Raw genomic sequence first — 25,516 nt, 5'->3', positions numbered from 1 at the left:
TGCACAGTTTATTTCCGAGACGAATCTTTTGAGCCTAGTTAGTCCAAGTTTGAATAATAATTACCACAAACAAACGAAAGTACTACAGTGTTACGAAATTTTTTCGCGAACTAAACACGGCCTTACAGGAATTAGACGACTGCTGAGACAAAATAGTTGTCAGCAGTTCACTGTGCTCAACACAGGCATACTGTAAAAAGTAATCTGGTACGAGAATTCTCCTAATGACTTCAGCATTGGACTGGCGTGATGGTTCAGGCAGTTTAAAACAAGTTACAAACTGTAAATAGAAATAAAATGAGAAAGAACTGTATCTATATGCTGAAAGTTCAATGAAAAGTTGCAACATCTTCAATCCACTAGAAAAGTTGCAACATCTTCAATCCACTCTCCAGGTTAAGGTCTGCATTGTATACTGAACCAGTTACATTGTGAACGATGAGGTCAATCAATCTATCACTTGTACAAAATGTGTACTCTTGTATGATATGTGACTGCAGAAACATAAAACCTGAGTATCCTAGACATCAACCAAAGCACTTCAATCAAAACTTCAGGGTTGGCGGTGTTGTAAATATTAATAATCCAAACTACAAACAGATGTCAGCCAAATGAAAAACCACATCATTGCTCCTCGTCAGAAATCTTTTCATATAAGCTCCTGTTCCTTGATGCTGGCCAATCTAACATTTTCTCGGTCACGCTTGAAAACTGTATACAATGGGGTGTAAAACATGAGGCACAGAGCAAAAGGGACAATCATCATAGTCAATAGGCCTCTCGAGAGTGCATAAGCTCCGTCCACTGATCCATGTGCTAGATCAACGGTCTTTGCATTGTAGCCATAGATCTTCTCGGTCACTATACCAACAGCAGGTGCAGCAAGTGAGCCAAATGAACCCTCAAACGCGCGGTCAAAGGCGTAGATCATTGTGCGGTGCTTGGGAGGTACTACCTCTGCGAACATGGGGTTGTTTGCACAAGTAGCGCACCAGCTTATGGTAATGCCCATTAAAAAGAGTGTGACAGCATAGGCAGACCAGTAATCAACAGACTGGGGAATGACTGTAAGGAGGATCCATGAGAAAGGGATGCCCATGAAGGCGCTAAACTGAGCGCACATGATGCGAGCAGAATCTGGATAGTATCTAGATAAGCGATCTGCTATCACACCACCTAGAAATGATCCACTGGCGCACCCAATAGCGAAAAAGCTATTTAGCGCCGCTGAGCTGCTGTTGTCAAAACCTATAAGGGTTGAAGAGTGTAAATGTTCAACTAAAGAAAGGAGTACCAGTCAACTGAAGTATTGAAAAGATTCAGTGCCTCCGTACCAATGAGTTCAAACCACATGGTGAAGAAAACTACAGCAGCCCATGGCAGAGAGCCAACAATGCCTTGCAATACAATGATTTGAAACGTCCGCACCTTCATTACGGATCTCGCCGCTATCCATGAATCCTTCCAGATTGAATGTGGAGGAAGGATACCATTGCTGACCAAATGTAACCTGCCATTTATGTAAGATTGTATCATTACAATGATATGCAAATATACAATTCTGGTGGTACATGCTTAAATGTTAAGCCCCCATATTATATATAGTCGTCCACGAGATGAGCTAGGAATAAAAAAAACATACTTTCATAAATATTTCACTCAGATGAAACTTTTATTAGCTGACAAAAAGAAAAGGCAGTAATGCTACTATGTCTTCCTCAAAACTCAGCATAATTTATCTTTTAAAATACGAATTGGCAAGTTAAAGTCCCCCCTAAAATCAGAAGACCATACCTCTCATTGTCCTCATCACCACCAAAATGGCTTGGAGATGTTTTCCTAGGATCAACAGCATAAAAGTATACAAGAAGTCCAATTAAGAAGCTCACAAATGCAACGGATATAAATGCAAGCCGCCATCCTGGAATACCATAATAATCCCCTCCAGCCACGATTGTTGCCAAAACACTACCTCCTATACCACCTACTGAACCAATAAGTGCTAGCAAACCAAATCCCGCTCCACGTGTGCCATCTTTGTAACTATCAGCAATGAAGGATTGAAGCGCTGGTATTACAATGGCAAGCCCAACACCATTAACAGCTCTCCAGAATGCAACCTGCCCGAAATACTGGCTGACACCAACAGCCCCTGTTGACAAAGCCCAGAACGCAGTCCCTATCGCAAGAACTGCAGGGCGGTCATATTGAAGAGCAAGGACACCTGCCAAGGGAGATGCTATGGACTTCAGAAAGTTCATCAGAAATGTAAGGTACCCCAGATCAGTAGGACCAGCATCGAAAGCAGCACTGACTTCTTTGTAAACAGCTGGGAGGAGATTCTCATCAGCTCGTTCCAATATAGAAGCTAGGTTGATGAGTACAAGAGAAATGGATAAACCAAATATCTTATTTGACCTGAAACAAGGAGAAGATATTAGAGCATGATCGGTAAGTGCCCTTCTAGATTTCAGAAAGTAACAGCTCCTGAATCCTGTGATACTTTTATGTCACAAAATTTGTGTAAATCTATTTACTCAAACCAATATAACATAATTTCACTCATTGGCATGGATCTATATTCATCTAGGGAGTTCTAAATTCCACAGTGTGATTTTTAGGGTAAGAGCTGGCAGAAAGTTGCATTGGTAGTGAAATTGTATATTCCTAACGAATTACGTCACACTCATACCACACAAGATGGTGGCCATACGAGCCACTGGCATACCTTAATTTATTCCCTTGTTTTGAACCTAATTCATGCACCGAAATACAAGACCACAAATATGAGTATATGACACAAAAGATATACTGAAAATTGCTAGAGAATGGCAACAGTGGTTCATAACTTTTCTGTTGAAATTGTGAAGCGATAAAAGATTTCTAATGATATGTTAGTTACATTCTAATCTAGTACCTTTGACTGACTTAGGTATATCTCCAGTAAAGGAAAAGTATGTTAGTTACATTCTAATCAAGTACCTATGACTGAAACTTAGGTATATCTCCAGTAAAGATAAAGGCAATGTTTGGGGTAGAAACCCCCTTTTTAAGTGTGACCTATGATATCATCTCCTGAAAGAGTTTTATGACATCATGATGTTATCTGGTTATAAATGTATGGTTTAGAAGATGAACCGTGAATCAAAGGTGGTCAAAGTATGTCTTGGGGAATATGTCCATGTCCAAATGCCATTTCTACAAGAGGAAGTAATTAATGAGCTAGGTGCATGAAAGTTAACCTAGTGGCCAGTGATAGAATTTCCTAACCAGGACCATGTGTCAGATTTCAGCCAAAATTTCATGATCTTCAGCGATTTCAGTCCTACAAGTAATTTTGTATTTCATTCGGATGAGATTTGTTCAGATTTTCAAATTTTAGGCAAAATTTCAGTCTCGAAAATTTCAGCGATTTTCGTTTGTACCAGTTACCAGTTCCCTCCAGTATTTGTGTCAAATTTCCACATAAAAATATCAATAGCCAATCTGCTTGTGATATGAGATTGAGCTAATACCAACCAAAAGGAACATAGACCGGTGGAAGGATTGGAAATATTCCTACTACGCTCCTCTTTCAAAAGAAGAAAAAGGGTATGCACCCAGTATCAACTCCAATCCACAGTTAGAAGCTGCTTCTAGTAAACAGATGGGAGCCTCACAGCTGCTCCAGAATTGATGTAATTTTTGGTTTCATTGGAATTTAAGCACTCCTCGTTGCTCAAGGGGATCCATCTTCAGGTCTAATCAGCATCAGTTCAGAATCTCTCTGAACATTATAACGGTGTTCCAGCGACCACATTGGCACCTTTCTGTCTCACAAGATCATTGTACAGCCCTCACTTCCCCTTTCCAACTATTCCATTACGGGAGAAAGACTTTTCAAATTCGATTTAATCTTTAGTTCTAGCGCAACGTGAGCAAGAATATTCCCTGAGGCCTGAATACATATGGCAGCCAAAGGCATTGCTCAAACGCATCCGTGTGTTGCGTTGACAGGCTAAGGAATCTCCAATCCACTCGAGGCTGAGTGGCGGAACAATCCAGCTCCATACCACCCTGAGCCAACTCTGCCCCAGAATAAAAAAAAATCCCTCCTTTGACGGTTTGACCTGAATCAAGAGGGGGTTAACACGACGAACTCGACGCCCCTTCAGATGCTAGATTCGGATCCCCAGGCAAAGGACGCACTGAGCGCAGCTGCAACAAGCAGAGCGATTCTTTTGGCCAAATTAACTGGGCCAGGAACCCATGCGTGAAACGAACGAATCGCCCAGCAAGCCGGAAGAAATGATCCCTCTCTTCTCTTTCTTAGACTAGAAGGAAGAATCTGCAGCTTACCTCATGCTGGAGTTCAAAAGTGCCTGCATCAAGGAGCAGGAGATCCCAATAACCGCTGCTCTGCGGTTACGGCCTCGCCGTCAGCGTTGTTCGGATCTTCCGAGCTTTTTTCTCCCGGATGTGTCGCTGGTCCAGTGGCCCGCCCGGTTGGAGGTTGGAGGAAGCAATGACCCGCCACGAGGGGCAGGACTGGACATGAAGAAAATTTCCGTTGGTTTGACCTGTGATTGCTCTTTGCGTAGCCTCCTCCTTCGGTTTGGTTTCCCTTCGTGGCAGGTGCAAGTAGCTATGATCTTATCCGAACGAGTGCCAACCAAAGGTTATTAAAATTAATTGTCATCCTAAATCAGATCAAAACTCCAAAGTTAAGATCCTAAATTATATATTCTGTTCAATAGAATCGTAGAAGAAAAAAAATGAAGATCATAAAGTCATAATATGGCACCATAAAAATTGTGACTTTAACAAGTACTCTTATGAGACTAACATAATGCTTTATTTGCTCTCTATAACTTTCTGTTTCTGTGTGTTGATTTTGATTGAGAACTCTGTTTAGTTTTCTTTTCCTGAACTTGGCCATCCGCATTCAAATTCTTGTTTTACCGTGGGTGTTCATATTTTATTAATTTATTAATTTAGATTTTAATAATAAGACGTCAATGATAACTTTATTAATCTCGAGATATATCCGCTTAGTCATTCGTTGATGTACTTTTTCATTGATTATTTTATGAAGGATGCCACTTTAATTTCATTGAGTAGTATAATAATGTGTAATATTATTGTCTAATATTGTACCATCGATGTACTTTAGTCCTGAATCATGCGATGACTTCTATGTTTCTACTGTGTAATATTGCAGAGGTTGATGTACTCTTTTCTGAATTCTGATTAATCTGCTACATTGGGTTCATGTCATCATGTGGGATTTCCTTTTTCTTCTAGAATTGATGGTATTGCGATATTATATTTCATATTTCTTGATATTGCAGACTGTATTTTGATACTTGTTGAAGATATTTTTCAGATGTCGTATATGATGTTGAAACATGCCTTGGACATCATGGGTAGTTATTTCCAATATATATATATATATATATATATATATATATATATATATATATATATATATATATATATATATATATATATATATATATATATAACATAACAATCACTTCCTCATAAACTCCACGAAGGTGTTGAGGTTCTTCAAAGATTGACCCTTTGTCCCCATGTTTCTCTCTGCCAAATCCTTCAATCCTTTCACTCTTTCCTTAACACCACTATCACCCATCAGGCTCTCCAATCTCTCCATGATTCTCTCCTTGGTGACAGTGCTATCACTGTCATTGGGCGCCATCCTTAGCCCCACCCTCCATATATCACAGATATATGCCTGGTTCGTGAACTGGTCAGTGAAATAGGGCCAACAAAGCAAAGGCACGCCATGGCGGACGCCCTCCAACGTCGAGTTCCACCCGCAATGCGTCAAGAAACACCCAATTGCAGGATGCGCGAGCACTTTCTCCTGCGGCGCCCACTCCACCACCTTACCCCTCCCATGGCGTGGCAGGAGATCCGTGAACGCGGCGGGGAGCTCGGCCGCCAGACCCGGCCGGAACACCCACAGGAACGGGCGGGCGGAGGCCAGCAGAGCCAGCGCGAGCTCCTGGAGCTGCACGGGGCTCATGACCGTCAGGCTGCCGAACGCCACGTACACCACGGAGCCATGGGGCTGCTGCGCGTCGAGGAAGGACAGGCAGGCCTCGTCGTCGGCGCGCCAGAAGTGCCCCGCCGGCGCCTGGCTCGTTTGACGCCGCCATGTGCGCAGCGGGCCGATGGGGAGGATGGTGGTGGCCGCCGGGGAGTAGGGGCCGAAGATGTCCGGCTCGAGCTCCTCGAAGGTGTTGCAGAGGACGACGTCTGCCTTGGCGACGGCGGTCCACGCCGTGGTGGTGAGGTAGTGGAACACCATGCGCTCGGCGTCGCGGTTGCCCATGTAGTTCCAGGCTAGGAAGACGGCGTCCATGGGCGGCATCGACTCGGCCAGCCGGAACGTGTTGTTCTCCAGCTTTACTGGAGCTCCTGCACGCACGCACGCACATCATTTTTCAGCTTCGGCCTCGTTTAGTTCTCACACAAACCAAAAACTTTTTAAAATTCTTCGTCACTATATGCATAGAGTATTAAATATAGATAAAAACAAAAATTAATTACACAATTTATCTATAAATCACCAGATAATTTTTTAAGTCTAGTTATTTTATAATTAAATAATGTTTGTCAAATAAAAACAAAAGTGCTATAGTGTTAGAATAAAAAAATATATAACAAAGCTAAACCTTGTTTAGATGCAAAATCTTTTTGGATTTCGCTACTGTAGCACTTTCGTTTGTTTGAGACAAATATTATCTAATTATGAACTAATTAGTATCAAAAGATTCGTCTCATGATTTACAGGTAAACTGTGTAATTAGTTTTTGATTTCGTCTAAATTTAATACTTCATGCATGTGCCGCAAGATTCAATATGATTGAGAATCTTGAAAAAAAATTTGTGTTTTTGCGTGCACTAAACAAGGCGCTAGTTCGAGATCAAGAACGAAGTCAACGCCATGTGCACGTACAGTTGTGCCCATAACTTTGTAGCCATAACCATAATGAGTACTCACCGTCGTCATCGATGACGCCATCGCGAATGAGCGTCTTGGCGCCCAGGAGCACGGCGAGCACGGCCGCCGACGCGGGCCAGAGGGCGGCGGCCGGGAGCCCACGCCGCTTGACCGCGTCCAGCGCCCACGACATGCCGGCGTCGACGACGACGCACGTCACCCTGCCGAGGCGCTCGTCGTCGGCGACGAGGAGCGCCTCGAGCCGCGGCGGCATGGCCTCCTGCATGCAGGCGTTGAGGCGGACGAGGTTGTCGCGGTCCTCGCCGTCGCCCATCCCGTCGGCGACGCCCACGAGCCGCAGCCGGCCGCCAGCCGCGGCTCCGCCGGCGGCCACGACGACGCGGCGGTGGTTGAACTCGGTGTTGACGAAGGTGACGGCGAAGCCGCGGTCGAGGAGGCGGTCGGCCAGCTCCATGAACGGGATCACGTGGCCTTGCGCCGGGTACGGGAGCAGGAGCGCGTGCGGCGCCGTGTGGGCGACTTTGCCGGCGTCGGCGGCGGACATCTTTTCGTTCGCCTGGAGTTCCGGTGAAAGCAGAGCAGGCGACGGCTGGAGTGTCGTGTGGGTGAGCGAGCGAGTGCGCCCGTCTGCGACGTATTGACTAAATTAGCGCGGGGGAAGGGAAAATGGTGAGTTGACGTAGAGTAATTGCGAGTGTGGTTGTTGTATAATTGTTCCCTAATGTGACTGTTCTGTTGAGCTGCTAAGGGTGTGTTTGGTTGGGCCGTGACTTTTGAAAAAGCTACTGTGAGCTTTGAGCTTTTGAAAAGCTGTTGTGGGACGTGGGTTTTGAGAAATCCAAAAGTCATTTGGTTGGTCACTTGTGGCTTTTGGAAAAAAAACTGAACGGATCTCAAAAGTCAGTGAAAGCAGGGGGTGAGGTGCTTTTGGATTTGTACTACGAAAAAAGCTGCTTTTGGGCAAAAGCACTTGTGGCTTTTGGGCCCTTTGGTTGGCTTTTGGCTTTTACAAAAGCAAAAGCAGGTTCAAAAGCCAACCAAAGGGACCCTAAATCTATTAGTTATTTATTAGTAATATTTTTCTCTAAGTTAGTGAACATGATTTTTTTAGACAAGCGAATAGCTCCGAAGAGTAGAGTACACGTAGGTTTGATTAAGCGAGGTTAATCTGGTTGAACTTGTGCTACACCGGCCACGCCGACAAATTTCATTCTGGTAATCCTTGCTGTAGATTCGTCGCTATCTATCAGTCATTGCCACATGGAATGCGTGCGATGCACCCAGTGAAAGACAATCTGGTGATCTTTAGCTAGCGGAGAATACTCTCCAACACGTGCTCCACGACCCTACCGCCGGGAAGGAGACGCGGTTTAAGGGCACCTCCAACCTCTAACGAGAAGAGCATAATATGTCTTTTATTTTATACTTCATCCATCCTAAATTATAAATCATTCTAAAAATTTTGGTGAGTTAAAACATTTCAAGCTTGACTAAATTTATATGATACATAACAACATTTATGATACCAATTTATATTAATATCTATTTGATGCCACAAATTTTTCTATAATGTTGGCCAAGCTTAAGCTTCAAAATTCTTGAAATAATTTATAAATTGGGATGGAGTATATACATTCTCTCTATCGTTAAGAGACACAGAGACAGAGAAGTTGTCTCTCATGCATTCGGATGTGTCTTGTCTTTTCACTTGCTCAATTTTTTTTGACATCTCTCTTCTCCACGTGGCATTTAATACTACCTAAGAACTGAACATTAAAAATGCCCTGATATACGACCCCTTGATTGAACCTTTTTCATCCTATCATTTTTTTATTTTTTATATTAACCTATCCATTTTTATTTTTATATACTATGAAAACATTTAAGTTGACAAAGTTTGTCCATAGAAAATTATTATATGTAAATTTCCCGGATAAGTTGTGTGCAATTTTTTCTCCAAAATACTTGGACCAAAAAAAAACCTATGTGTATAAAATTGCACTAGAAAAGTTATATTAAAAAACAATTATGATAATTTTTGTCTCTGAGTATAATTTTATAACTTTCTAGAATTGGAAAGTTGTGCAAATATTTTTTTTTGTCAGAAAAGTAAAGTTATGAGGGCAAAAGTTGCATGGACCCGGAATCTAATTATCTCCTATGGACCCCTACCATGGATGGATGACATGTGTACCTAAAATTAATCACATGGTTGATATACTTGATCTAAATAAGGTAGTGCTTTCTGGAACACATCTTTTCATGGAATTGGTAGATTTGTTGACCGCATGACTTTTTTAAGATGACACATGTCATCCATCCATGGTAGGGGTTCATGGAAGAGAATTGGGCACCATACAATTTTATTCCAAGTGGCCATGTCAAACCGAGGGGCTTCTCCGAGGGAGGAGAATAGGGCGCATGCAGGAGAGAGTCGTGAAGAAAAAAGATGCATGGAAGTGACAAGTGAGTTGTGCGTGGGACGCAGTTTTTCTGCTCTTGAGGGCATGTGCTCTCACTCCCTCCACCACTGGATTCGCATTGAGAAGTGTGTAAACACATATCTCAATGCAGATTCGCTTTGAGATGTGTGTTTGCACACTTTTCAATGCGAATCCAGTGGTGGAGGGAGTGGGAGCACATGCCCTCAAGGGCAAAAATAACTTTACCGTTGTGCGGGAGAATGTTCATGAGAGAAGAAATAGGGAGCTACTCATGCACCCCTGCGAGATGGGCCTGAGGGGGATTTGACTCTTTGTCTCTTGGAGATGCTATTATATGTGTTAAGAGATTATGTAGTCAGTTATATTATATGTAGGTTTTTTTCAACTAATTTATGCTTCACTCTGGGCACGAAAAACCGAATAACCTAAACCGAATTGATCGGTTTTAGTTCATGTTCGGTTCCAGTTTCTGAGGAACCGAATTTAGTACAGTTATTTTAGTTCTAGGCCTCGATTAACCGAAATAACCAAAATATATGTAGCCCATAGGAAATGTGTATTGAAAATTTAAAACAACCCAGCAGATTGTTGCTTATTTGCCTTAGCATTTGAGAGAACTATGACATATATTTGTGCTACTATTTTTATTCTTCATTGCTCTTTATATTGTCCTGTTGGGTGCATGAAAATGAGGGGAGATGGTGCTGAAATTTGCATTTGAATTAGCTGTTTTTTTTATTCTCTGAAAAATTTGGTTCCTTTCAGTTACTACCGAAACCGAATCGAATTAACCGTTGAGAAACCTCGGTTCTAAGTTTTGTCAGGAACCGATCGGTGGCGAGTTTCTAGGTTATCGAATTAGCTAATTACCCGAAGAATCAAACCGATCGGTTTCGGTTAACCGAACACCCAGAGTCACCCATAATATGATATGTTAGTGAAATCGCCTCAAATGGTTATATAGATGGGTTTTATAGATGAGGGTAAAGTAGACAACCATCAAAGCAGATGGTTAAAATAGACTTTTTATGTATTTCATGACAATGAAATAATGCTTGACTCTTCTGAAATAAAATTTCCTTTATATATCATAGAAAATAACAAATCGGAAAAAAGAAACATGAAGCATGGTTTCCAAACTGGAGGGGACCGAGAACACTGTAGCTCTAGCTTCCACTACTGGACTATATAGGCCCAAGTACGTGACAGCTGCAACAGAAAATGCAGTGGCCCAGGCAACAACAGCACCAGCAAACAAACCCACGGGCCATGTCAGCCCAGCCACACACACCACAGTCCATGCGGCTTCCCCAGACCCAGGTCAGCAGAGTCCGTGCGGCATCCGACTCATCACCCCCGCACCTCAACTCCCGCTGACCGGTGGTCCCCTCGCCTCGCCCAATCCCCCTCGAGCACCCGTACTCTCCTCGCCCGCCGAACGCGCCACCTACACGGACACCTGGGCCGTTCCCCGCGCCCCAGTCCACGTGCCGTCCCTCTGGCCGGCTCCCGGGGACCAAGCGCCGCGCCGCCACCTCCCCCCGCCTGCCCGAAGCGACCAGACCTGAGAGAGACCCCCTGCCCTGCCCCCGCCGAACCCGCGCGCCGCCCCTGTCTGTGTCCTGCTCCAGTGCCTCCGCCTCGCGTGGCAGCTTGGGGCCAGCTGCGTGTAGTGCACTTTTCTTCCGTCGTGCGCGCGCTGCCTCCCCCGCTGGCCTCACCCTCACCACCTGCTGCAGCAGCAAAGTAGTACGTACAAGTCACAGAGCCAGACACGCGCGGCGCGGCCATGGCGTCGTCCACCTCCGCGACGTCGGGCGGCGACGAGTGCCCGCGCGCGCCTACAAGCGACGCGTCCGCTGCGGCGGGGACAGCGCCGCTGACGCTGCCGCAGGCGCACGTGGAGTGGGCCGCCTCGATGCAGGCCTACTACGCCGCCGGTGGGCAGCCTTACGCCTGGCACACCGCGCAGGTACGTGCCTCGTCTTTCTGCGCGCGCGCGCGCTCGCGTTTGGGAAACGTGGTCCGGGATTTGAATTTGATTAGGGTTTTGGTGCACTGTGGCGGCGGGATGCAGCAGCACCTGATGGCGGCGGCCGCAGCCGCGGCGGGGGCACCGTACGGGACGCCGGTGCCGTTCCACCCCGCGTACTACGCCACGCACGCGTCAATGGCCACGGTGAACGCTGGACACCCTCCCTCGATCGTTTCATTTTCGGTGTGCACTCCTCTGTTTTCCGTCTAGGTTCTTCTACCTTTCTAATGCTGCAGCTGGAATGTGAAATTGCTTGCTGGGTTTGGTTCTATGCAGAGTGTGCCCTACCCTAGTGCTGAGCCGGTGGCGGTGGCGGAAGGGAAGGGCAAGAGGAAGAGCCCTGGCGCCCCTTCTGTTGGTTGCACTTCCGGAAGGTGCTAGTGCTATTTCATTTTGTGCTTCCATGTGCACTGCACGTCTGCGCTGCGAATTCCTGATCTGTTCTGTTGGTTTATTGAGCTGATTTTGAAATTATTGTGGTGTGCAAAGCAGTGCCGGTGGAAGCGAGAACTCATCAGATAAAAGAGATGCTAGTGCTCATCATAAGGTGCTCTGTTGGTCCTTACCTAAATGCAGCAAACTGTAGTGCTACCCAGGCCGTCTTGGTTGATTGTGAGTTTTATCTAGGTATTACCTTCTGTAAAGAGGAGAAAGTCCAGCGGCGCCAACGTACAAGGTTGGCTATCATAATCCGTAATGGTTGCTTATATGAGATACAATGCGGTAGCTTTCCTGTTTTGGTGGTGTGCTTGAATCTGGTGTTGGTGCAGCCTGATGGTTGACACTTTTCAGGTGAGCCATCACAGGCTGCAACAGGTCAAGATGCTGCAGCTGAGTCCCGGATCACAGCAAAAAAGAGGTCTGCAGCAAAACTCTCCATTTCGACACCTGAGATGGCTGCAACCTCCAATGTCAGACCCAACTTGAACATTGGGATGGAACTTTGGAGTGATTCTCCAGTTAAAGCAGAGACCTCTGGACAGGGTGAAATATATGCTGCTGCGCCTTCCCAGCTTGACAGCGCTTTGTCGATGATGGTATGGTTATCTTATATATGGTAAATATACAGTGGCAATTATCATTAACAACTAACATTTAAATCTCAAACTCCGATAAATATATAGCAGGCCCTCTCAACATGTTTGCCATGTGCTGTCTTTTGGCAGGATGAGCGAGAACTGAAAAGGGAGAGAAGAAAACAATCTAACAGAGAGTCAGCTAGGAGATCAAGATTGCGCAAGCAGGTACTGCCTAATAAAGATGTCTAATTGTACAGTGAATGTCGTGGGGAGATTAGAATTATTTTGTTCTAAATGTCTCTTACCCTTTGTGCCCAGTTAAGTGCTTTAATTATGAGTGGTAGTGCAAGGAAGACTTGAAAAATAGCAGTTCTCAACTTGGCTAAGCCTGTATGCTGAAAATGGTGTGATTGGCCTGATCATCGGGGAAGAACCTCAACTAATCCCTTACCACTACCATATGGTTAGACAAATCTAAGAAAATGTCTGACAGGCCTTGGGCGAATTGGATAAACTTGGTCCATTTGAATTTGCAGATACTTTGTAATGCTTCTAGTTGTTTGGGAAGTTGACTGTGCCTATGGCCTGCCCTCTTCCTCTACCATTAATATTTGTGGGAACACATCAATCTGAATCCAGCTAAATATATCTAATTTGGCATTTAGGTTATCAGACAAATACAATTTTCTTGGACAACAACAAAAGAATTTGTGATATTAATGATAAAAAATTGTCTGCTACTTGAAGACACTTCTTTTTTGTTGGTACAATACTATAATAAAATAAACTGAAGATTTCACGTTGCACTGCTTGTTTAGGGAAAATATGTACTGATCAGTTTCATGTCTTTGTTATACTATCCAGCAAGAATGTGAGGAACTAGCGCAGAAGGTAACTGACCTTACCGCCATTAACGGCACACTCAGATCAGAACTCGACGAGCTTAAGAAGGCCTGTGAAGACATGGAAGCAGAGAATTCACAACTAATGGTAAACTTACCCCTTCTTAACTTGTTTGTCATATTCCGCCATGAGCAGTAACTTGTCTATAGCTGGGTTATAATTGTAAACACTTCAAAATTGTTATGGTAGATTTGCCCTCATTTTCTGTTTGTTCAGGGTGAATTGGAACAGTTCGAGGCACCTAGTGTTGTAACAACTTTGAGCATCCAGATTGACACATCAAAGGCACATCATAGAAGCAGTGACCAGCATGGTAATAGAAATAACACTGATAGCAAGGTGTAGTTCGAGTAGCATCCATGAACTAGGTTTTTAGCTCTAGGTATAAGGCTAAAAGAAGAGATGAGGTGGTTAATATTTAACTGCACCATCGCCCATCACCATCAGTCTTTTTGTCCTCCGTGGAACATCAACCGTACTTTGTTTTTACCACCGTTCTAAAGCTACTCACAAGCATTTTGATACCAACAGAGTCTACAGCCTGTGTATAGTAGCCATGTATATTGTATCACTTTTTTTAAAAAAGGTTGTATGATGTATCAGTTATGGGCTTATGGCTGCCTGCTGCGAAATGTGAGCGAATGAACTTCTTTGTAATTACCAGACTATCAGTTGTGGGCATGTGCCTGCCTGTAGCCCTGTACAGGAATACTTGTAAAAACGATTGACAGAAACTTGTTCATTTGGTAGCTATAAGGTATCAATTACATTTTAACGCTGTAACGCTATCATGATTGGAGGGTTTTTTTTCCTCATGTGCATAAGCTTATTTCCTTTCTGAATTCTGATACACACACCAGACGACATGAAAAGGTAGCATGTCTAACATTTTCCAAGACCACAGGCCACAGTGCAGCGCATACCAACAATGAATCAAGTCCTCTCCCTGTCGAGCTTGCGTGCTTGTGCGCGCACGGCGCGCCAATGGTCGTCGAGCGCCTTCCTGTGCTTGTCTTGCAACGGCCTCTGCCGGTTGAGCGCGACACCGAGCGCCATCATGGCGTGGTCCTGGCAGTCTATCTTCACAGGCGCAAGCAGGTGGCGCGGGATGTGGTCGCACCGCTGCTGGCTGCCGTCGGCCGCCCCGACGAGCGGCAGGAACTTCTGCCCGTAGAGGGCGGCGCCGAGCCAGTACTCGGACAGGCTGCTCCAGTTCTTCACCTGGGCGACCATGTGCGCCGGCAGCGTGCCGAACCGCGCGGCGTTGCACATGACGTGCGCCAGTGCGCCGGCGACGCTCCTGAACCTGATGGCCTCGCAGACCATCACCGCGACGACCATCAGCGATCTCGCGGTATCCTGCTGACTACTGCTGCCGGCGCCGCCGGCGCTGGGTCGTCGTCCAGCCGCTGCCGCGAGCTGCCCCACCGCGGCCTCGAGATCCTTCTTGCTAAGGGTGACACTCTCCAGCTCTAACCCGGCCGCTCTCCCCATGCTCTCGTAGCTGTCGGTGAAGGCGAGCTCCGTCGCGGCGTCGATGACCGAGCCGCCCCGGAACTCCCACCACCGCCCGTCGGAGCTCTGGTAGCCGGAGATGTAGAGGTTGTCGGTGCGTACCCGGAGGAGCACCGCCGAGTCCCCGGAGGAGCTACACCGGAGCGCGACGCGGAACCACGGTGCCTTCTTGGGGTCCTCTTCTTGTGGATGGAGCAGGACGAGCTCCAGGTGGCGCGTCGCGCGGGCGTGACGCACGAGCTGGTTGCGCACGCCGGAGATGAACCCGCCGTAGGACGAGCCACGGGACACGTCGAGCTCCGCCGTGAACGCTGGCTTCTCCTTCTCCATGGCGCGAGAAGTTGTGACAGCTAGCCGCGAGCGAGCATAGAGGAATGGGTCAGCTCTGCATCCGCTCGGCTATGCACATCCAGGTTGCATTGACATGTTCATTGACTTCTAAATAAAAATATATTACTCCCTCCATCCCAAATTGTAAGTCATTCCAAGAATCTTGAAGAGTCAAAACATTTTTATGTTTGACCAAAATTATAGAAAGAAATACTAAGAATTGTAACATAAAGTGAGTATACTATGAAAATATAATTAAGAAAGAATATAATGATACTTAGTTTGTATCATAATAATAATTATTTTATCATATAAATTTGGTTAAACTTAGAAAAGTTTGACTCTCCAAGATTCTTGAAATGACTTACAATTTGGGATGGAGGAAGTATTTATCAGATTCAAAGTTCTAAAAAGCACAGGAACCATTCAAAGCCTTCCAAGTTGCTAAGATTACTTGGAGAATTATGACGGCAGCTTGAAAGCAAGTTTAAGATGGCACTAAACATAAAAAGTATAACAAGACCCCACTATAATTTGCTGAGGATCTCGATCAATCATCACAATAATAAAAATGACAATATGGTACATAAAAACCATATGGTCGGAAATAATAAAGAACATGAAGCATCGCCTTAAAACATCCCGGAAGTTCAGTTGATAAGTACAAAATACATTGATATAATGGACCTTTGTCCCTCAAATCCTGTTTAGGTTCTATGTTTATGCTTTTCATGCAGTTTAAACACTTGAATCTTGGTAGCCAGCGGCGGGTATATTGTGTATTGAAACACACTCTTGATAAATTACTAGCCAAAGATATAGAAAAAAAATCTTGCTAGTCAAAGATAGAAATCGAGATTGAATCTTCAGAGAGCAAACAAGATATAGAAAAAAAATTAGAGAATAGAAAGATATAGAAAGTGATTTCTACGTAAATAGCTCCAATAATAATTTAGAGAGTGAGCTTTAAAAAAGACGCTCGGAGATACTCTCGTGAGTTGGAGAAGATATTTATTGACTTTTTTTAAGTGATTTTTTTTACCAAACCGATGGAAGATTTGTTTTTAGCTAAAAAATCAAAATCGGATTTTTTTTTCTTTTTTTGGTAAAACTTTCAGAGATGATTTACCAGTAACGGACTTCTTGCTTGGAAGCCAAACCGACCTGAAATGGACTGTTATTGTTCCCTACTCCTAGTATTTCAAGTTCGCAAGTTAGTACAAAGCTAGGCACCTTCTATTTTGAACAGTCTCTATTTTTGCTAATCACTGTAAACCTTGTATATAATAATTTAAATGACATGCGAGATACATTATTATCCAACAGGAAAACAATCATAACTAATGTCATCCCGGTTGATCTGGGCTGCTCATTCAAACAGGTGTAGCTATAGCACAAAGAGGCGTTGCCTTTTTTAGAGTGACACCAAAATTCTCAGCCATGTCAATCCCATTTGTTTCGAGCTCGTTCGGAAGCCTCCATTTGAACTGATTTAACAGTGATGCAAGAACCAGATGCACCATCCTGCTAGCCAGTGGCATCCCAGGACAGATACGACGCCCTGCACCAAATGGTATGAGTTCGAAATTCCCACCTTTAAAATCAGTAGTAGTCCTCTCCAGAAATCTTTCTGGCATAAACGTTTCTGGCTCTGGCCAAATATCTTTGTCTCGGCCCATCGCCCATACATTTACGAGCACACGTGCGCCTTTAGGAATTATGTGACCCATTATTTCTGTGGTAGCCTCAGCTCGTCGCGGTAACAACAGTGGTACGGGAGGATGCAGTCGAAAAGTCTCTTTTATCACAGCTTGTAAGTAGGGAAGCTGGTCGATTTCAGATTCTTCAATGTTTCTTGCCGAGCCAATGGCTGCTCCAAGCTCATTGCATGTTTTAACCATTGAGACTGGGTTTCTAAGCAACTCCGTCAATGCCCATTCCACCGTGCTGGAGCTTGTATCACTGCCTGCAGCAAACAAATCCTAAAATAAAGATGTAACATAAAGTTAGTGATGCCAGAAGTATTAGTTTGTTAAATTGAGTGGATATAGTAAGATGAAAGCTACATACAGTACTATATATGGTCGTTGTCCCAAGAACTGTTGATTCTTAGCATAAAAACTTCTGTTTGCGCCACTAATTTAACTAATTTAATTCTTAAATTAGGTTTTGATCACAATTGTTTTTAACATTATAAATCCAAAATGTCCAAAAGAATGTATTATATATATGAATACTAGCACCTGAAATTTTACTACATGAATTTAAGAATTCTAAGTGGAATAACCATCTACCCCTAGTACTAAACAAGATAGAACAATAATTCGTTTTTCAAACCATTAAATTATATTAGAGATAACATTGGTAACCTCACAAATACCGTTTAACTGTTAGAGTATATTTATGTTAATTTTGGCACCACTCCAACCAATCTATGCACTTATATGTACTAGACTAGAATATATGCAGAAGATATAATTTGTAGCCGGCTTCTGATGCCATTTACTAGGATTAAAATGGATTGGATACAATTACAGATAATTACTTGCTTTCTGGATTATATATAGTTGACATCTTCACATAGTTGAATCTAGTAATACTCTCTTAGTTCTGAAGTATATAAGGTATGAAGAATTTAAAACTTTATCAAAATTATAAAGGATTGAGTAAAGTCCAATTTTCCTCCATAAACTTGTTGCTGAATTTAAAAACACTCTTGACTTGAATATTAGACAACTTACTTCCCTTAACTTTCAAATCCAGATAAACTAATTGTGAAAGTTTGAAAATGTAGCATTTATATGCATACACTGTCACCAACTTAAATATGACAATCACAGTATCTCCCAAAAAAGTATTGTTGGCTGGTAGATTCGGCTGATAAACTTAAACGAACAAGGCTAATGAAAGGAGGGTTATATGCATCACTTTCTTGAGACTGAAAATATATTGAAACCATTTCTGGTCCACATTTTTCTTGAAACTGAAAATATATCGAAACAATTTCTGATCCACGTTGATTATGACACTGGCACGCGCACACATAAATAAACTGAGGGAATGCTCTTTTTTTTTTCCTGCTTTACCGTGAATAACGACAGGAGCGTGTCGCGGCCCAACGCTGTGGAGGTCGTGGTGTCAAGCAACACGTCGAGGAAGTCGTTCCTCCGGGGATCGCAGGCATCACGCTCGCACAACCTCCGGCGGATCTCCACGTCGAACACCTGGTGCAGCCGTGCAAACAGCTTCGCCAACCTCCGGCGCAATCCTTGCAGATCCGCCCAGGCCAGCGCTGGGAACAAATCCGAGAGATTGGGACTTGCGGCAACCTCCATGATCTCCGTCACCACCTCTTGGAATCCTCTGGATCCGGCGTGGTCGTCGTCGAGGTTCGTCAGGTCGCAGGAGAAGACTGTGCGGGAGAGAAGATTCAGGGAGGTGGCGAACGCCACGCGGCCGACGTCCACCGCGCTTCCCTGCAGTGCCAGCAGCCGGACATGGGCGACGAGTTCGTCCACCTTGTGGCGGCGTAGGTGCTGGAGCGCGTCAAGGCGCTGCGGCGCGAACAGCTCAGTTGCCATGATCTTCCTGAGGGCGCGCCAGCGGGCGGAGTGCGGCAACCAGGGCACGGAGTTGTCCGCGTGGTCGCCGACGGCGTGGGGCACGAACCGATTGGCGAAGACAGCGTCGTGCCTCTGCAGGAACTCGCGCGCAACATCCGGTGAGGAGATCACCACCGTGGTGACCGCGCCCAGACGGAGCGACATGAGCGGGCCGTGGAGTTGGGCGAGGCGGGCGAGGGAGCGGTGTGGCTGGTCGCCGACGAGGTGGAGGTTGCCGATTAAAGGCAGTGGGCGGGGCCCCGGCGGAAGGCCCCGGCGAGCGTGGGCATAGAGCTCGAGGAAGTATGCTGCGAGCAGAGAGACTAGAAGCCATGCCAACCATGGAACCAGCATAGCCATTGCCATTCCTCGATCTGTCCCAGAATCAAACAGATGTGCGTGAGGCTGGGACCTCTGATTCTCATAATATATAGCCAATGAAATGATGTAGTTGTATAACGTTCATTCATCTGTTCAAGTGTACTACTTTATCTATACATACATGTACCTATTCGTGGATAGTATATGTAATATATAATGCCTTGGAATAAGATTCCTTTTGCGGAAGCGATCTCGGGACAACATAAAAATGAGTGCTCGAGGAGCGCGAGCGACAATTTGAATAATCTTCCCTTCGTAATTTCTTTTACTCATACGATACCTCCAAACAATACTAAAAACTAGAGGAGCTAAAGTTTAGTCTAAGATGGCTATTTGGACCCCAGTGCTGAAAGATGAAAAGGAGAGAAGAGAGAGTGGAAGCACTTTTAGTCCCTCTTAGTCTATCTTGACGCCCACAAGTTTAGTCCCTCGGATCTAAACATGCCTAACTTTATGTCCCTAAAATCATGTTTAGGTTCTATGTTTATGCTTTTCATGCAGTTTAATACAATATGTATTAAAACACTTAGATCTTGGGAAATTCTGGTATTGAGAGCCACCCAAGAGCTTCCAAAACCCACTCTCAACCTAGTTTTTTAATAGTAAGATAAGAAACCTACTAACTCCCTATCTCAACTCCACACTTGGGGAACCAACCCTACCACGTGAAAATATACGTGCTTATCAATCGGGCAATATAGAGGTGGAAGGATGTGGAGAAGAATAGTGGGACAAAACTTGTTGATTTACCCATTATTATTTTTTAAAACTATTAGAGATGCTCTCTAGGTGTTCTGTATAGTTTACTTGTCAAACTAATAGATCTAGCAAGGTTAAAAAAGGAACAATAACTTTAAATTTTATCCTCCTCCAACAATATGCTACAATAGCTTCCTAGATTATTTTGCATTACAAACCTCTAACTATTTCTAACTGATCAAATCCTTTTTAAAGTTTTTTTTGTCTCTCACCGTTTTCTTATCTAGACACTTTTTTTTAGTTTATTCATGTGTCCAGTTTACTCTAATTTTTCGAGAAAAAAACATCAAATGTGAACGGATATTGAGTTCCTCTCTCGAGTCTCGAAGATATATTGTGACATCTTATCTTTAAAAAGGACCTCCTTTACCAAATAAACGGTTGGAGGGAATATTTTTTTCCTCTCTTTTTCCGAAAAATAAATAAATTAGAGTCGTTTTACAAAACTTTATCGAGATGCTACTAATCATGACTTCTTGCTTGGAAGCCAGACCTAAAATGAGCTTTTTAATTATTGTCCCCTGCTCCTAGTATTTCAAGTTCGCAAGTTAGCACAAAGCTAGGCAGACATGGCCATAGCTTGCCCACCAGACTCTCACCTGACAAAAGAAACGATTTTACGGTACCAACGTCCAATTCAACACATAGCATGACAATTTTTCTTTATTAGAACGTACGTGAGCTGTTAGACAAAAGATTTACCAACTCAGCAAAAAGTATAGATGTAAAAATTGTATTGTACTACATTTTTGTTCAAATTCAAGAGAATACACACTAACACAGCGACACCGCTATACAAACACACCACACTTATACAGACTCTAGAGATGCAATAGCAGGCTTGTTTTCTAAATAATGTCAAGCAATACGTGGGTGATGCATAGTAGAGGAGGAAAAACAAAAGTGGATGTAGATATTTTTATCTAAAGAAAAAAAGTTTCATACTAGGAGTACTAGTTTAAAGCAGTTCTTTTTCAATTTTATTTTATATTATTCAACAAAGAGCCAAAGAAAAGCTAAAATACATACATATATCGTGGATTCATAGTATCCAATCAAACCATCTCAAAGTTGACTAAAAATAAAAAAACTATCAATATTTGTGATGCCAAATAAATATTAATTGATTTTTTTGTGGAATATATTTTCTTATAAATAGTGGCAAATTTTTTACTAGCAACAGCAGTTCACCCAAAAGAAATAAACACGCAACCTTTATTAATAAATAATAAGTCACAATCAGAGAAACGGAGCAGCCTCGCACAAAACCAACAAACAAACAAACAAAACGGAGCAGCCTAAAATCACACGAAAACCCTCCTCGTTTCAATCTCGGTTTGGCACTTGCCCTCATAAATTTGTCGCCTCGCTTCTCCCCTCCCCAACCGCAACAGACCAAACCCAGCCGCAACCGCAGAGCGCAGAGCCGTCCGTCTCTCTCCACGCCGCCGCCGCCGCCGCCGCCGCAGCCGCCGCCGCCTCGCCCCAGACCCTACCCTCCAGTCCCCCTTCCCGGCACGACCGATTCTCCTCGATCCAGCGCTGATCCGTCGGGTTCCCGGGCCGGCCATGGATTTGCTGGCGTCCTTGGCCGCCGAGGAGCGGTGGCTGTACCCGGCGTTCCTCGCGATGTACGCCGCCATCTACTGCGTCGGCCAGCTCCTCTTGTTCCGGCGGTGGGCGCCGCGGCAGCGGCTTGACGGCGCCAGCTGCCTCATCTCGCTCTTCCACGGCACCCCCGCCGCGCTGGCCGCGGCCGGGGCCATCCTCGCGCTCCCCGCGGGGGCCCGCTCCTTCGCCGCGCCCAACGCGCGCCTCCAGGACCACGTCCTCGACTACAGCGTCGCCTACTTCACCATGGACCTGCTCCACTACCTCGCCTTCCTGCCCGGGGACGTCCTCTTCATCGCGCACCACCTCGCTACGCTCTTCGTCTTCCTCACCTGCCGCTACCTCGTCCGCCACGGAGCCTACGCGCTCCTCGTCCTCCTCCTCCTCGCCGAGGTCACCAGCCTGCTGCAGAACGTCTGGACGCTCGCCGGGATCTGGCGGGACCAGTCCCCCGCCGCCGCGCGCGTCTACGGCGCACTATCGCCGCCCTTCTACGCGCTCTACACGCTCGTCAGGGGCGTCGCTGGCCCGCTCTTCCTCCTCAAGATGGCCGCCTTCTACCTGTCTGGGCAGGCCGTCGACGTCATCCCGTGGTGGGTGCGGATCTCCTGGATCGTCGTTGTCGGCACCGCCATTGCGGTCAGCAACCTGTGGATTTGGAACCTCTGGAAGGAGCTCGTCAGGGAATGGAAGCAAGCCCCTTCCAAGTCAAAGAAAGACACATAGGCCGCCACCTCACTCTAACCATGTACGGGTGTACGAGCCATATGTAGCTTCTTAATCTTTCCAATTCCAAATACATCCGAGCCAATTGACACGGATGATGCAGACTGATGATATGTTAAAAACCAATTTCGGATGACATTGGTGGAGGATGCTTATATCTGTAAGATACACCTATTCATTCTTTGATTGGAAAATCAGGTGCATGTGCCAGAAAGTCTACTTTTACTTCAAAAAGTACTCCCTCCGTTCCAAATAAAGTGAAAATAATTTGGAACTGGAAGAGTACTCCGGATAACTCAGCATCTCTGCACTCCGTTGACCCCCTCTCATGTGCGTTTCTTATTGTTGCATATCAATTTTGTGGCTCAAATGCCCCCTTTGAAACATAACACCAAAATAATCCTAATTAATTGGTAATTTCTGACAGGCTACTCTCTTTGCAAACAATGGGGATATAACTGTGTTCTTCAAACAACCTTAAATACCATGTCTGTTCATCTTAGATTGCATCATATTGTAGTAGTTTTAGTTCCTTGACATACTGCTTGTGCCAAAGGAACTGCTTGATGTACTTACAGTTGTGTATCTGTGCCTACCAACATGCCTTAAGAAAAGTTCCTGACCTTAGACATGCTGTCATATTGCCACAATGTACCTTAAGAGCTCTTCTATACTTCTATGGTTTGTGTTTTTGCAATCTGAGTTATTTATATGTTTGGAATTTTTATATGAAGGTCAAAGTTCTCAATTAAACTAATTATATACCTAGCAAGCAGAGAGCATATAGACAAACTAATTAATCTAGCATATAGACAAACAGGGAATCCTGAAACATTGACCATGAAGTAAATTCTTGCGCACGCATGTGCTCTTTCTCCAAAATTTGGCATTTTTGGCATGATGACACTACCTCATTGTTTTTGCCATTGCCATAATATTACTGCTACTTATTTGTACAGAGGGCTGTTCAATGCTTTGCCATGTTTGCAATAGAGCAGCTATTCAAGCACAATGGTTTGATGCTATCCCCATCCATTTCAAATTGTTACTGGTTCATTTTTTGAACAAGAAAGCACAAGAAAACATTTTTCATCTCACTCTGTTTTACAACTTAGTCAAATGGTTTTAGCATGTTACCAAGTTTGAATGCTGAAAGTTTTGAGCAACTCTATACTGGGCCTTCTTTTCCATCATATACTTCTATTATGTGATATTCTGTATGGTAATCCACATTTATTTTATGTATAAGCACATTACCACCATTATCAAACCTTTCCAATCTGTTTTGTGTTAAAAAAAGAAGCAAAGTCATATTGTATTAGTTTTAGCAGCTTGTGCCTAGAACTACTGGGCCTTCTTTTCCATCATATACTTCTATTATGTGATATTCTGTATGGTAATCCACATTTATTTTATGTATAAGCACATTACCACCATTATCAAACCTTTCCAATCTGTTTTGTGTTAAAAAAAGAAGCAAAGTCATATTGTATTAGTTTTAGCAGCTTGTGCCTAGAACTACTGGGCCTTCTTTTCCATCATATACTTCTATTATGTGATATTCTGTATGGTAATCCACATTTATTTTATGTATAAGCACATTACCACCATTATCAAACCTTTCCAATCTGTTTTGTGTTAAAAAAAGAAGCAAAGTCATATTGTATTAGTTTTAGCAGCTTGTGCCTAGAACTGGCATGCTAATTTTTAGGTTAATATTCTCCTTGATGTAGCCATGGCGGTGCTGTTTCTTTGTTGGCCCAATTTACACTCTTGATTTGGCACTAGAAGAGCAGCAGGTTGCTGCTGTTCGGCTTCTTCAGTCAAGCAGCAATCTTGCAGTATGCCTTACTGAAACGCAAGTTCTTTACACCATCATCATATCATGCATCTATTGTTGTTTTCACATTACTTGCTATATAATATTAATATCTATCCCCATGAATCACTATGTTCAGAAATGTCATATATAATGTAGGCAAGTAATTTACCTCACAAGCTAATCTCACTTGGTGGTTTATGGCATATATCTATCTACTCCTTGCACTGATATCTCTGCCGGAAAGCAATACATATGCTCTTTTCAGTCCTGAAAATAAATTCGCTTTATGGTTCTTGCAGTTATTCTCATGTATGTATCCTGATGAAGAATTATTGCCTAAAATGTTAGCTCCTTTATATGCCAACGATGATATGGTTCTGTAGAGTAAAACCATCTTTCGAGAAGTATTGAAGTTTTTTCACAAGGAACTTGTACTGTGGGCCCACATTCTGACTTATGACATTTGAGAATATCAAAATATTTGCTTATACTGAGACATTGTTTGCTAATATGCAACATAGTACATATGAAATATCAGTATCTTTGCTCATCGAGCTGTATTTTTGCTCATTTGATCTCATTGCTCCAGGGGCTCTTCTATGGAAAATTATTTGAATTGAATCAGGGAAACATGTACCTGCTTCCTGAATGAACATACATTGAATTATTTACATTCCGGCTTCAACCACATAGTACATGTACCGGCTTCAACCACACTGATGAGAAGAGAGATATGGTGTCACCCAGGGTTTAGGGCTCTGAATTCATGTTTCTTGAAATATTTACATTCCTAACATATGGGACATAGGACCTATGTCTACATCAGCTGTCCAGCTGACATTGTCATTCCCACCTCGCAAAAATTCGGTAATCCGTGTTATCATCAATGAGACTGAGGGATGGAACTGTAAACAAATTAAACAGGTTGAGGGCTCAAATCAACCAAAAATGTGTGCAGGGGATTGATTGAACAAGTTGAATGGTGATTATGTTCAAGTGTCCTCACATGTAATTTATTGTTTCAACCAAATCATCCTCTTGGTTTTCAGAAAACCAATGCCTTTGCTTATTCTGTATTCGCGTTGGTAAGTTAAACTCGATAGCTATATGAGTGAAACAAAACAGCTTATTAATTTATAGTAAAAATAAAAAATCTCATTTCCTACGTACAAGAAAAAAGTTAAAGTAAACATAAGCAGTGTAAACTCTTTACCCCAAGGTTGAGATTGTTTAATTAGTCATCATATCTTGAAGCGGGCAAGAATAAAGGATTCGCGATATGGAATTCTATTACTAGAATACTTTAAACTTATAACCATAAGGCAATCCATCAAAAGTTAGTGAGGGATTAGGAACACTAAAGTACATTGCATTTGTTGTAGTGCTCACCCTACCT

The 25,516-nt window shown here is 43.8% G+C and overlaps 6 protein-coding genes across 7 annotated transcripts; 2 read left to right on the top strand and 4 right to left on the bottom strand.

Moving 5' to 3' along the window:
- On the bottom strand, window positions 201-4,626 carry LOC8057097 (protein spinster). Its single transcript, XM_002463635.2, has 4 exons — window positions 4,339-4,626; window positions 1,795-2,418; window positions 1,335-1,510; window positions 201-1,248 (listed from the first exon to the last, which is right to left on the bottom strand). The coding sequence occupies exons 1-4, from the start codon at window positions 4,365-4,367 to the stop codon at window positions 650-652; spliced, it is 1,428 nt and encodes a 475-aa protein (XP_002463680.2). The 5' UTR covers window positions 4,368-4,626; the 3' UTR covers window positions 201-649.
- Window positions 5,502-7,798, bottom strand: LOC8061426 (UDP-glycosyltransferase 83A1). The gene is made up of 2 exons (XM_002463634.2): window positions 7,013-7,798; window positions 5,502-6,426 (listed from the first exon to the last, which is right to left on the bottom strand). The coding sequence occupies exons 1-2, from the start codon at window positions 7,515-7,517 to the stop codon at window positions 5,513-5,515; spliced, it is 1,419 nt and encodes a 472-aa protein (XP_002463679.1). The 5' UTR covers window positions 7,518-7,798; the 3' UTR covers window positions 5,502-5,512.
- LOC8057096 (DNA-binding protein EMBP-1) lies at window positions 11,049-14,165 on the top strand. 2 transcript variants are annotated; one of them, XM_021462158.1, is made up of 9 exons: window positions 11,049-11,389; window positions 11,495-11,596; window positions 11,729-11,826; window positions 11,945-11,999; window positions 12,080-12,128; window positions 12,245-12,489; window positions 12,619-12,696; window positions 13,336-13,461; window positions 13,591-14,165. In XM_021462158.1, exons 1-9 carry the CDS (start codon window positions 11,207-11,209, stop codon window positions 13,717-13,719), a joined length of 1,065 nt encoding a protein of 354 aa, XP_021317833.1. In that variant the 5' UTR covers window positions 11,049-11,206; the 3' UTR covers window positions 13,720-14,165. The 2 variants fall into 2 exon arrangements, with proteins under 2 accessions (XP_021317833.1, XP_021317831.1); XM_021462156.1 differs by having other exon boundaries at window positions 11,495-11,635.
- On the bottom strand, window positions 13,950-15,348 carry LOC8057095 (protein synthesis inhibitor II). The gene has a single exon (XM_002463633.2). It carries the CDS (start codon window positions 15,217-15,219, stop codon window positions 14,308-14,310), a length of 912 nt encoding a protein of 303 aa, XP_002463678.1. The 5' UTR covers window positions 15,220-15,348; the 3' UTR covers window positions 13,950-14,307.
- LOC8061425 (geraniol 8-hydroxylase) lies at window positions 16,481-19,374 on the bottom strand. Its single transcript, XM_002463632.2, has 2 exons — window positions 18,306-19,374; window positions 16,481-17,201 (listed from the first exon to the last, which is right to left on the bottom strand). Exons 1-2 carry the CDS (start codon window positions 19,185-19,187, stop codon window positions 16,593-16,595), a joined length of 1,491 nt encoding a protein of 496 aa, XP_002463677.2. The 5' UTR covers window positions 19,188-19,374; the 3' UTR covers window positions 16,481-16,592.
- LOC8061424 (TLC domain-containing protein At5g14285) lies at window positions 21,285-22,555 on the top strand. Its single transcript, XM_002466190.2, has one exon. It carries the CDS (start codon window positions 21,531-21,533, stop codon window positions 22,296-22,298), a length of 768 nt encoding a protein of 255 aa, XP_002466235.1. The 5' UTR covers window positions 21,285-21,530; the 3' UTR covers window positions 22,299-22,555.

This window comes from Sorghum bicolor, chromosome 1 (assembly GCF_000003195.3).
Source record: "Sorghum bicolor cultivar BTx623 chromosome 1, Sorghum_bicolor_NCBIv3, whole genome shotgun sequence".
In the NCBI taxonomy this organism is placed as follows: Eukaryota; Viridiplantae; Streptophyta; class Magnoliopsida; order Poales; family Poaceae; genus Sorghum; species Sorghum bicolor.
The sequence above is the reverse complement of the archived record's forward strand: the minus strand, read 5'-3'. Positions and strand labels throughout refer to the sequence as shown.

What these genes read in the sequence shown, in the direction of transcription:
- LOC8057097 (XM_002463635.2), bottom strand. Translation starts at nt 4,367, where the DNA reads ATGCAGGCACTTTTGAACTCCAGCATGAG. An exon ending in CTTTTGAACTCCAGCATGAG is followed by an intron (nt 2,419 to 4,338) that starts GTAAGCTGCAGA and finishes TCCTTGTTTCAG; the next exon opens with GTCAAATAAGATATTTGGTT. An exon ending in CATGTGGTTTGAACTCATTG is followed by an intron (nt 1,249 to 1,334) that starts GTACGGAGGCAC and finishes CAACCCTTATAG; the next exon opens with GTTTTGACAACAGCAGCTCA.
- LOC8061426 (XM_002463634.2), bottom strand. Translation starts at nt 7,517, where the DNA reads ATGTCCGCCGCCGACGCCGGCAAAGTCGCCCACACGGCGCCGCACGCG. An exon ending in TGGCGTCATCGATGACGACG is followed by an intron (nt 6,427 to 7,012) that starts GTGAGTACTCAT and finishes GCGTGCGTGCAG; the next exon opens with GAGCTCCAGTAAAGCTGGAG.
- LOC8057096 (XM_021462156.1), top strand. Translation starts at nt 11,207, where the DNA reads ATGGCGTCGTCCACCTCCGCGACGTCGGGCGGCGACGAGTGCCCGCGC. An exon ending in ACGCCTGGCACACCGCGCAG is followed by an intron (nt 11,390 to 11,494) that starts GTACGTGCCTCG and finishes GGCGGGATGCAG; the next exon opens with CAGCACCTGATGGCGGCGGC. An exon ending in ACAGCGCTTTGTCGATGATG is followed by an intron (nt 12,490 to 12,618) that starts GTATGGTTATCT and finishes GTCTTTTGGCAG; the next exon opens with GATGAGCGAGAACTGAAAAG.
- LOC8057095 (XM_002463633.2), bottom strand. Translation starts at nt 15,219, where the DNA reads ATGGAGAAGGAGAAGCCAGCGTTCACGGCGGAGCTCGACGTGTCCCGT.
- LOC8061425 (XM_002463632.2), bottom strand. Translation starts at nt 19,187, where the DNA reads ATGGCAATGGCTATGCTGGTTCCATGGTTGGCATGGCTTCTAGTCTCT. An exon ending in CGCTCCTGTCGTTATTCACG is followed by an intron (nt 17,202 to 18,305) that starts GTAAAGCAGGAA and finishes TCTTTATTTTAG; the next exon opens with GATTTGTTTGCTGCAGGCAG.
- LOC8061424 (XM_002466190.2), top strand. Translation starts at nt 21,531, where the DNA reads ATGGATTTGCTGGCGTCCTTGGCCGCCGAGGAGCGGTGGCTGTACCCG.